The 11,275-nt window shown below is 61.5% G+C and overlaps 1 protein-coding gene across 1 annotated transcript in view; it reads left to right on the top strand.

The window, feature by feature from the left end:
• Positions 1–4,638, top strand: part of ARHGAP33 (Rho GTPase activating protein 33) — a gene marked incomplete in the record, with an annotated part of 52,543 nt that extends 47,905 nt beyond the window's left edge. The window contains 2 exon segments of the mRNA XM_034756630.1: positions 818–1,165; positions 1,893–4,638. Coding sequence (XP_034612521.1) covers positions 818–1,165; positions 1,893–3,077 — 1,533 coding nt within the window.
• Positions 4,639–11,275: the final 6,637 nt, after the last annotated feature.

Here is an 11,275-nt window from a genome sequence, read left to right as displayed (position 1 = left end):
AATGCTCCGGCCACCCCCGAGATCTCCCCTCTTTCCCCCCACGACGCCCCGCCGGGCGCGCACCCCCCCCCCCCCCCCCCGAACCTCCCAGCCCCCTCCAGACCTCTCCGCCAGCTAGACTCCCCGCCCAGCGCCAAAACCTCCCCACCAGCTAGAAATCCCCCTCCCCCTGGAACCTCCCAGCCCCCTCCAGAACTCCCCACCAGCCAGAACCCCCCCCCCGCCAAAACCTCCCAGCCCCCTCCAGAACTCCCTGCCAGCCAGAAGCCCTCCCCCCAGCCGGAACCTCCCAGCCTGACCCAGAACTCCCCGCCAGCCAAAAGTCCCCCCGCTGGAACCCCCAGGGCAGAACCATCCAGCTGAAACACCCCCCTGGCCAGAACCTCCCAGCCCCAGCCAGAATCCCCCACCAGCCAGAACTCACCCAGGCCAGAAGACCCCAGCCAGAACCCCATGCCCGGACCCCATCCCCAGCCAGAACCCCTCCAGCCGGAATTGCCCAGCTGGAACCCCCACAGCTGGAACCACCTGGCCAGAACCCCCAGTCAGAACTGCCCAGCCAGAACCATCCTCTCCCCCAGCCAACCCACTCCCCCCACAAACAGACCCCCCCTCCCCCCGTGTCCCCTGCTGGGGGAGTTGGGGAGCATGCAACAATGTCCCAGCCTTCTAAGCACCTCCTGCTGGGCAAGGCCAGAGCTGGAGTAGCCGGGAGCTCCCCGCACAGCCAGCACCCAGCCGCACCCCCCTACAGCGCCCCCTGCTGGGTGCTGCTGGCACTGACTACCCTCTTTTCTCCTCTCCTCCTTCAGGTCCGGAATCGGAGGCTTCCCCCCCACTGCCCGGGGCGCTGTGCCTGTTTCGGCATGTGCCGCCCCCGCCGCCCCCAAAGAACCCAGCCCGGCTGATGGCGCTGGCACTGGCGGAGAGTGCACACCGGGCCGCCCGGCAGCAGCAAGGGGCACCACGCAGGGAGCAGCGTGCCCAGTTCCGGCGCTCCCTATCCCTGGAAGGTGGGGGGGAGGGGGCAGCAATGGGGCTGGGCACTCTGTACTCTGTGGTGCGCCCTGGCCCTGCTGCCCAGCTCCCTGACCCCTCTCTGCAGCGCCAGCAGAGTGAGGGGGAACCCCGGGGCCAGCGTCAGGAGCGTGCAGGGGGCCCCCAGGTGTGTGGGGGTGGAGGGGGAGGGATCGCTGACAGGGGGGTTGGGCGGGAGGGAGTTAGGGGCATTAGACCCTTGGGGGGGGGAATTGGTGGCTGGGTTGGGGCAGGGGTTTTTCCCAGTTTGAACAAGGGGGATTTGGGGGGCCTGGGAGGAGGGCAGGTAGGTGATGGGGCTTGGGGGGTAGTGGGGCAAGAAAGGAGAGTTTGGGGGGTTGTGGAGACAATGGGGGGCAGTGGGTTGGGCTGGGGGCAGTAATGGGGGTTGGGGGCAGATAGGCAGTCAGGTTGAGGTGAGGTTTGGTGGCTGGGGGGATTCAATGGGGTTGCAGTTGGATGGGGGAATAGGGGGTGCAGTGGGGGAGCTACAGTGAGGGAATTTAGGCGATTGTTGATGGATGGGGAGATTGGGGGGGCTGCAGCCGGGGCAGTTTGAAGGATTGTGGTCGGGTGGGTGGACTGGGTGGGATTGGGGGTTCAGTGGGAGGAACTGGGGGATTGGGGTGCAGTGGGGGGCTGTGGCAGGGGTTGTTCGGGGAATGCAGCTGGGTGGGGGGACAGGATTGGGGGTTCAGTGAGAGGGACTGGGGGATTGGGGTGCAGTGGGGGGGTTTGGGGGTACAGTGGGCTGCTGAGGTTGGGGCTGTGATGGAAGGCTGGGGGGTCAACTAGAGGGGAGACTGTGTGTGTGTGTGACCCCCCCCATTGACCCCCCCTTCTCTCTCCTACAGGTCACATTGGCCAAGGCCCCTGCCCCAGGTGGGGAGGGGGGCAGGGCCAGCTTGGCAGCCCCCCCCCACTACAGCAAAGCCCCCCCTGACACCCACCACTGGGGCCCTGAACCCCACCTGCCCTGCCAGACCCAGCCGCTGCCCTTCCCCCGAGCACTGGACCCTGCCCCCCGCCACCCGCAGGCCCCACCCAAGCCCCCAGCCCCCCTGCACTTCCACCCCCCACCTGCGGCCTGTCTCAACGCCACCCCCCAGTGGCTGGGCCCCCCCTGCACTGCCCCTCCATATCCTCCGGAGCCACAGCTGCACCAGCGCCACCACTTCCTAGCTCCCCGCCCCCCCGGCGCTGCCACACATCCCCGGCGCCCGCTGCTGGAGCCCGCAGCCGAGAACCTGTACTACGAGATCGTCCCAGAGCCGCCCGTCTACCGGCCCTGGCCCCTGGGCCCCCCGCGCCTCCCGGCACCCCGCAAGTACATGGCCACCCTCAACGCCTCCTACGGCGTCTTCCAGCAGCCCAGGCCCAACCCCTTGGCCCCAACCCCACCCTTCTGGGCCATCTTCGAGGATGGGCGCGTCCGCTACGAGCCACCGGAGCCCATCTACGTCAACGTCCCCTTTGCTGGCCCTCCGGCAGGGCCAGAGGCCAGGGGGCACCGCCGCAGCAGGGCCACGCCCCCCTCATCCTCGTCCTCTGCCTCGGCCTCCCCTCCGCCGGAGGGCGGGCACCTGCGCAGCCGCTCTGAGCCTGGCGCTGCCCGCGCTGCCCTGCACCGCCCCCCGGTGCCGGCCCTGCCGCAGAAACAGAGGCAGGGCCTGCGGGCAGCACCAGGCTGGGCCTACGGACCGCCATCAGTGCCAGGACTTTACCGCCAGCTACTAGACGTGCTGCCCTGTGGCGGCACCATGCTGCGGTTCTACCGCCCAGCACCACCTGGCTGGGAGCCGGCCACCGGCTGCACCCCTCCCTTCACCACCTACGCTGAGCCCTCGCCCCGGCCTCCTGCCCTCCTCAGCCCTAGCCTGCTGGACGGTTACCGGCTGGGGCCCTACTCCCCCTATGCAGAGCACCTGCCCCCCCAGTATGGCAACGTGGAGAAAAAGGAGGGGCCTCCCCCACCACCTGCGTGCCTGGCTCCCAACTGGACGGTGCACTCTGAGGGGCAGACCCGGAGCTACTGCTGATGGGGGGCCCAGGCTGGACCACGAGGGACCCTGGGTGGGGGGGCTGGAGGACCTGTGTTGAGCTCCCTAAGTGCTGACACATACCCCTGGGTGCAGGATCTGAGCATTGGCTGGGGACCATTGCTGAGACAGTCAGGCTGTGACATCATGTGAGGCCCCAATAACGTCATCCGAGGTCTGTATGACACGCCTGAGCTGCTGCAGGGCTGGAGTGATATCACACTGGGATCATGAATGGCAGGAGGATGGGCACTGTAACATCACAATGAGGCCACCAATGGCAACAGGACTGGTACAGTGACATCGCTACAGGGCCATCAGTGGTGAGATGAACACCCGATGTGATGGCAGCCCAATTGCATTGCTGCTCCCCAATGATGTTAACAGCTGCTCTCCAATGACCTCAGGGCCCCTCACTGACATCACCACATCCCATATGCTATCACTGGGCTACGATCACCATCACACCCAGTATGACATCATTGCCCACCTTGGCTAGGCCTCCACCTGCTGATGCTCAGCGACCGCCTCAGTGTGACATAGGGAGGGGGCATGGGTGACGTCAGCAGAACCATGAATGACATCACTATCTGACTCTGCCTCCCAGGGGCCAGTGTGGGGCATAAAACTATTGGGGTCTTGCCCCACTGCCAGCCCTGGTAATAGGGGGACCCTCCCTGTCCCCTGTGGGGGGGGGGGGCAGGGGACGCTGTTCTATAAAGCTTTTAAAGCTGAGAAAGATTTCTAACGTTTTAACCCTTCATTAACCCAATTAAAACACCCCCAACCCTGAGATGGGATCCCCCAGCGAGGGGGGGCGGCACCAAGGGTAATGGAGGGAGGCTAAAGGAAAAAAATCCCTCCCCAGCCTGCCTGTCTGGCCTCCCTGGTCAGCATGACCCATGAGCTGGGGGTGGGGGGCATGTACATATCTGGCTAGATTGGGGGTGTGCCTGCTGCCCCCTGCTGGAGGAGCTGAGCCCTGCTTGGGGTGTGTGATGGTGGGTGCTTGGTTGTGTTGTGTGGCTGTGGCTGTAGTTGTCTGGTTGTGGCAGTACCGCAGTGTGTGTGGGGTATGTTATGGGGTAGCTGGAGGTGTCGGGGGCACCCCCTGCTGACCCTCCCAGTGGCTGAGAACGGCAATTCCTGGGGGTGGGCAGCATCTGACTGACTATTGCACTAACTCCCATTGTGACTTTGGGGGTCCCCTGGGAGTTATGACCTTTGACCCCCCCATACCCTGTACCCCCCACCCCCATGATAAAGGGGCAGTGCTGTGACCAGCTGGGCCCAGGGTGGGTGGGGTTGCCCTGGGAGTGCTGACCTCCGCCAATACCCTAATCCTATAACCCACCCCCAGCCAAAATCCCACAGATTGGGGGGGAAGGGCTAATCCTGGTTCACCTAATTCAGCCCCATCCCCACTGCAGGGCCCTGGAGTGCTGCTGTGACTGTTCCCCTGGTGAGTGTATTTGTTGAAGATCCTGCCCTCCCCCCATTCTGTACTAAATGGTTTAAACCAACCCCATAAACTAATAAAGACAAAAACGAAACCAAAAAACAAGTTTCCCATGTAGTTCTTCCTGCTCAGAACACAAGAACTAGGGGTCACCCAATGCAATTAAGAGGCAGCAGGTTTAAAGCAAACCAAAGGAAGTATTTCTTCACACAACACCTAGTCAACCTGTGGAACTCCTTGCCAGAGGATGGTGTGAAGGCCAAGACCGCAACAGGGTTCAGAAAAGAACTAGATAAGTCCATGGAGGATAGATCCATCAATGGCTATTAGGATGGGCAGGGATGGTGTCCCTAGCCTCTGTTTGCCAGAAGCTGGGAATGGGTGACAGGGGATTGATGATTACCTGTTCTGGTCATTCCCTCTGGGGCACCTGGCATTGGTCACTGTCGGTAGACAGGATACTGGGCTGGATGGACCTTCAGTCTGACTCAGTCTGGCCGTTCTTATGGTCTTCAATTTGGGGGTGGGGGCTGTAAGCCAGGACTATCCCCAGCTCCGGGAGAGGAGTGGGGTCTACAGGGTTAGAGTGGGGCTGAGTGTGATGGAGTGGGCATTCAGTTTCCCCATATGCTGCATTGCTAACTAGGTGGTGGGACAAGGTGGGTGCCTCGCTGCACAGCCCCAGTGTGATGGACTCTCGGCTGGGTACACGTCTCCCTTGGGGTCCCACAGACGGACTCGCTGGAGGAAGCCCCTGGTGGGGAACAGGCAGCTGGAGGCCCCAAGGTTCAGTCCCAGGGGACGGAGAAGGGCTTCCCCTGGTGGCAGAGTGAGACCATAAGGGTGGCTGGCCCACGGATGCCCACCCCCAGGGCACCAGGCCTGCGGAGCTGTGACAGGCGGTCGCAGGCAGCAGTGGCAGGATGGATGCTGAAGGGACTGGCAGCAGGAAATGGCCTGTAGCCAGCGCCCCCAGCTGGATTGCGAGTAAGGGGGAGGCTCAGCAAAGTGCAGCCGATTGCACGAGAAGGATGATTGCTCTGAGAAGCAGATTCCAGGCCCAAGTGGGGGGGGGTCACAAGGCTCCAGGAGCAGCAGAGGCAGCAGTTGGGATCCCCTGACCCCGTTCAGCGCTTCACACCCTGGCTGTCCTGCGCTGGAGTTGAGAGCGAAAGAGCTGGAGGCGCGGGAGAAGCTGGAAGCATAAACTGGAAATGGAGATGCGGAGAGGCAGAGTGACCCACCAAGGGGAAAGTTGGGAAAGGCCCCGGGATGCCACTTCCGTAGGAAACCTAGATACCAGTGGGGGTGGGAGGACTATAGACACCTAGCTCTTTGCTGTGGGGCAGGCCTGTGATATGACCCAGGCTGCAAATGGGGCAAGGGCGCAGGTCTTGCTAGGCCTGGGGAGGTGTGCACCTGGCTGGGTTGGTGCAGCTGGGTGAGAGCCGGCCTTGGGCCCTGACAATGGGGTTAGGGAGCCTGAACCCAAGGATCTGCACAGGGCAGGCAGGCAGGCAGCTGTGTTTGCGGACAGTAGGGCTGGGTATGAAAAGAGACCCGAAGGGGACTGGCCTAGGGCGGGGGAGGGGGGAGGAAGGGGCTCACCCAGGGGCACCCCAGAAGTGGGAGTCAGGCAAATCCAAATCAGGGGTGATGGCCACTGGGGGCAGACCGCCAAGACCTGAGCTGTAATTACTATGGGCAAACAGGGCCCAAGTGGGCACAGTGGCCAAAGGCTAAAGAACTAGTGGCCAAGCAGAAGGGTTAACTGGGGAGGGAGCCCAGCCTGGGGGGGGCACCAGTTTCCCAGGTGGTGCGGCTGGCTGCAAACTGGGGGCGGTCGGGAGCACTCAATTTACAGGGTGGGCACAGGGCAGCCCCAGGGAGCAATCACTACACCCCCCACCCCCTTGAGTTGGAAGGGAGGACGGTTCTGGGGTTCCAGGCTACGGGCGCTGAGGGGATGCTGGCCTGGCCCAGTTAGTACCCAATGATACCTCACTCTGGGGGCGGGGGGTGGCCCCTGGTTACAGTGCCTGTAGTGAGGGTCTGAGATGGTGGGGCCAAGGAGGGGCCCAAAGAGGTTGGGGTGCAGGCGGGGCTGATGGGGACTGATCTGATGGCCTGGCCGGGTGATGTCCAGAGCACCCTGGTCCTTCCTGGACCTAGAGCCAGAGATGGCTACCCCACCTTGGGGCCAGAGGAAGGGATCTACTGGGCTTAACAAGGCCGAGCTCAAGGCTTTGTCCTAAGTTGGGGAAACCAAGACACAGCCAGGGCCCTGACCCCAGCCCAGTGAGGAGGGACTCCCACCCGCTACCCCAGCAGCCGAATTTCAGCCTGAGCTGCAGCAGGATCCCTGCTTGGAGGAGCTGAGGGCCCTGGCTGGCTGCAGTGCGGCAGGACCCCTGAAGGAGGCCAGCAGGGTGGGATTCCTGGGGGAGAAGGGATTCCTGGAGCAGGTTCCCTGAGGAAAACTGAACTGTGGGGGATCAGGAGGCAGCCGGGGGGTCCCCCAGAAGTGCCACCACTGGCTATTGTACAGGGCCTTTGACAGGACATCCGGAATCCAGCACACCCGGCAGAGGCTGCTGCAGAACGTGACACAGCCAGGCAGCACTGCAGGGCCTATGACCCCTGCCAAAGGGTGGGAAAGGGCCAGGATAAGGTAAAGCAGCCTGGAGACCCCTGCCCATCACAGAGGGACCTGTTCAGAAGGTGGCTGTGGACATAGTGGGGCCCCTCAGCATGCCGACTCGGGCCAGGAAGAAATACATTCTGGTGGCAGTAGATTTCACCACCCATCGGCGGTGGCTCTGTCCTCCAGTGAAGCAGACACGTGACAGATGCGCTGCTGACCATCTTCAGCAGAGTGGGATTCCCCCGGGAAGTCCTTACAGACTAGGGGTCCAATTTCCTGCCAGCCCTGCTCTGGGGCTGTGGGGGAAATGTGGGGTCTGGCACATCCCCCTCAGGCCAACGGGCTGGTGGAGAGGGTTAATGGGACCCTGAAGCTGATCCTGAGGACTTTTATGGCCCAGCATCTGCAGGACTGGGACAGATACCTGCCCCACCTGCTGTTTGCACACCAGGAAGTTCCTGAGGAATCCACAGGGTTCCTGTTGAGTTGCTCTACTGGGGGAGAGTGAGGGGAATCCTGGGCTTGGTGAGTGATGAATGGGAGGGTGGAGAATTGGTGGTGGAGTATATACTGACCTTTCAAGAAAGGCTCACTGAGGTCATGGGCTGGGCCAGGGAGAACCTAGCCTGGGCCCAAGGGAGGCAGCCCATCTGGTATGACCACACAGCGTGTGTTCGCTCCTATGGCACCAGGGGATGGTTCTCAGCCCAGTGCGGCAGAATAAGCTACAAGCTGCCTGAGATGGGCTCTTTAAGGTCATCACAGAACTGAATGAGGTGAACTACATGGTGGCGCTGTCCAAACGGGCCTACAGCCTCCGAGTGTGCCATGTCCACATGATGAAGCAATACTGGGACAGGGAGAGGCTGGTGCTGGTTGTGTGTGGGCAGTGGGAGAAGGGGGAAGACACCCTGGTGGGTCTCAGGGCTGCGCCAGGAGCCAGCTGCCCGCTGGAATCAATCCCCTTCTCTGCCCAGCTAACCCCTGCCTGGCAGGCAGAGATCAGAGAGGTGCTGCGTTCCTACCAGCCGCTGTTCTCCAGCTGGCCTGGGCTCACTAACCTGGCTGTCCAGAGGGTGGACACAGGAGCAAACCCTCCCATCAGGTGTTCCCCATTCAGTCACTGGGAACACAGCCCAGGCCCTGGAGAGAGAGGTCAGGGACATGCTGGCCCTAGGGGTGATCCAGCGTCTACTAGCCCCTGGGCCTCTCCCGTGGTGCTGTTCCCCAAAGAAGGGTCAGTCAGCTCCGGTGTGGACTAGCGGCAGCTCAGGGCCATCACTGTGTCCGACACCTGCCCCATGCCTGGGACGGACGAGATTCCCGACAAGCTGGGGGCCCTGTTTCCTTACCGACCTGGACCTCACCACGGGCCACTGGCCGGTGCCCTTGGCTCCAGCCACCTGGCTGAAATCTGCCTTCACCACCCCAGTTGGGCTCAGTGAGTTCCTGGCTCTCCCTTTTGGCCTTCCGGGGGCACCTGCCAGTGCCAGGCGGGCTGGTCACTGAGGGGGAGGGAGGACTTGGCCTGGGCATAACTGACCCTAGCTGTACCTTAGCCAGCCTGGGAGGAACTGTCCTGACTGAAGAGGGGGCTGGGCAGAGATGTGTAATGTGGGATGGCCGAGGCGTCAAACCTGGATAACATGGGCAGCAGAGCCAGCCAAGGTGGAGATGATCAGAGCCTGGCCTCTCTTGGGCTGGTGGCACGCTCCCAGAGGTGTGTGCCCATGGGAGCAGGACAGGGCGCTCTGGCCCGAGCAGTGCCAGGGGCTCAAGCCAGGCCCCGTTCTGACACCCCCTGACTCTGCTATGCCCATCCTGGTGTTCACAGCTGCCTCGGGGCTGGGCGTGGTGCAGACTCCAGAGTGTGAACCCAAGCAAGAACTGGATTCCCCAGGAGCAGAGCCGTGCTGCCGGGGGCTCTGAGAGCTGCAGCAGATCGGGGATGGTGCTGCCAGCTGCTCTCCTCTGCCGCAGCTGCAGCAGCTGAACGGGGCTGATGCCAGGTTCCTGAGCTGCCAGCCCAGCCCCTCGGGATACAAAACTGAGTCACCTTAATGGGCATGGGACAGTTATAGCAGCTGCCTTGTCACTGGGGGGGGTGGTACAGCTGATTGTCCCCCTGCCACTGGCTGAAGTGACCTCTGCTCAGGTCGGACTCAAAGAGGCTGCTCTGAGAGCGGGGGCATTCGCTCTAATATTTGGTATGAAGCCCGTGCGTGCCTCAGTTTCCCCACATGCCTTGCTAGTTAGGTGGTGGAACAAGGTGGGAGCTTTGGTTCACATGCTACTTTGAACGTCCTCAACTAGACTTATGCGGATTGGAGCCTTCCAAGATCCACTGTTCGTTAAGTGTTTCTTGATTGCGCACTTAATTTGCATACTCCTTTCTCAAGAAGCAGACCAAATGCTTCACTAAGGCTACTTAGAAATCAAGCAAGTACCCAACCAATATTCATAACTTTGAACACAAAAATGATACATGCATACAAATAGGAGGAATAGATTCAGTAGATCATAACCTTTGCAGAGATATGTTACATGGCATATGTAGCATAAACATATTCCAATTATGTCATATTTACATTCATAAGCATATTTCCATCAAGCCTTGTAGGGTGCAACATCACACTTGCCCTCACCCAGCACTGGGCGCAGGCTCTCGACAGACTCCGGCTGCGTTGTTGAGACTGATCCCAAGCAGCTGTTTGTGGCACTGTCGCCCTGAGGCCTGGAAACGTTCATTTTACATTAATTTTACAGGGAGCTTAGCTAGTGCCTGTCCTGGAGCCCTTGTACACACGGCCCCCTTGGCCATGGCTGTGCTAGCCCCCTCCTGTAATGGATGTGTGATCCCCATGCTGCAACTTGGGAAACTGAGGCACGGGGACAATCAGGGCCACAGGGCTCCATTGGGGCCACCACATCCCGCACAGCCTCAGCATTCACAGGCTGCAAAAGCTCCTAGCCTTAGCGGTTAGCCCCAAGGTTGCCTGGGGCTGCAGCGAGCCTGCATCCATCGCTGGGAGAGGGCAAGGATGCAGCAAATGCCGGATATGAGCCCAGCGCCCTTGGTGGGGCCGAGGCTGCAGGGCCACACAATCCCCTCAGTGGGCTGGGGCAGGAAGGAACAGCTCTCACCACTAGAGGGCAGCGTGATAAGAGCTGCTGTGAGACCCAGCTCCCCCCCCCCCCACACACACCACAGTACTGCCCGCATCCCCATTGCAGGGGCCCTGGGGCAGGCACCCTGGCTGCAGCCGGCTCAAGCAGGGCAGGGAGTGAAGCCGGTTGGACCAGCTTGTCTGGATGGGCAGCTCCATGGGTCCCAGGGCAGGGAGGGGCCCCCTGCACCACACCCAGGTGCTGGGTCTTTTATTGCGAGTGAGGCCAGAGGGGAACCTGGCCAGGTCAGACACCCACTGTCAGGAGACATTCTTTACAGAGCCCAGGAGTCCTGGCTTCCTACCTCCCCACCCTCTGCCCTATCCACCAGACTCCACTCCACTCCCCTCCCTGAGCCAGGGACACAACCCAGGAGTCCTGGCTCCCAGCCCCTCCCTGCTCTAATCCACCAGACCCCACTCCCCTCCCTGAGCCAAGGACAGAACCCTGGAGTCCTGGTTCCCAACATTCACTCCCACGCTCTAACCACTAGACCCCACTCCCCTGCCAAGGCTGGGCTGGAGTCAGGCGGGTGAGAGCTGGGACTCCTATTTGACAAGTAGGGTACCAGGCAGAGCCCTGCCTTGCCTGGGGCTTGGAGCTTTGGGGCTGGATGTCACGCCACTCCCACTGCTGAGGCATGAGGCCTGCACACACACACACCCGCTGCAAGGGGTGGGGGGCTGGCCCATACCCCCCAGCCACCACCGCCTCCCTCGAGGGACGTGAACATTCCCTTTTTTACAACATTGGTGTGGCCTCATCTGGAGCACTGTGTCCAGTTTTGGGCCCCACATTACAAGAAGGATGTGGAAAAATTGGAAAGAGTCCAGCGGAGGGCAACAAAAATGATTAGGGGGCTGGAGCACATGACTTATGAGGAGAGGCTGAGGGAACTGGGATTGTTAAGTCTGCAGAAGAGAAGAA

This window comes from Trachemys scripta, chromosome 24 (assembly GCF_013100865.1).
Source record: "Trachemys scripta elegans isolate TJP31775 chromosome 24, CAS_Tse_1.0, whole genome shotgun sequence".
In the NCBI taxonomy this organism is placed as follows: Eukaryota; Metazoa; Chordata; order Testudines; family Emydidae; genus Trachemys; species Trachemys scripta.
The sequence above is the reverse complement of the archived record's forward strand: the minus strand, read 5'-3'. Positions and strand labels throughout refer to the sequence as shown.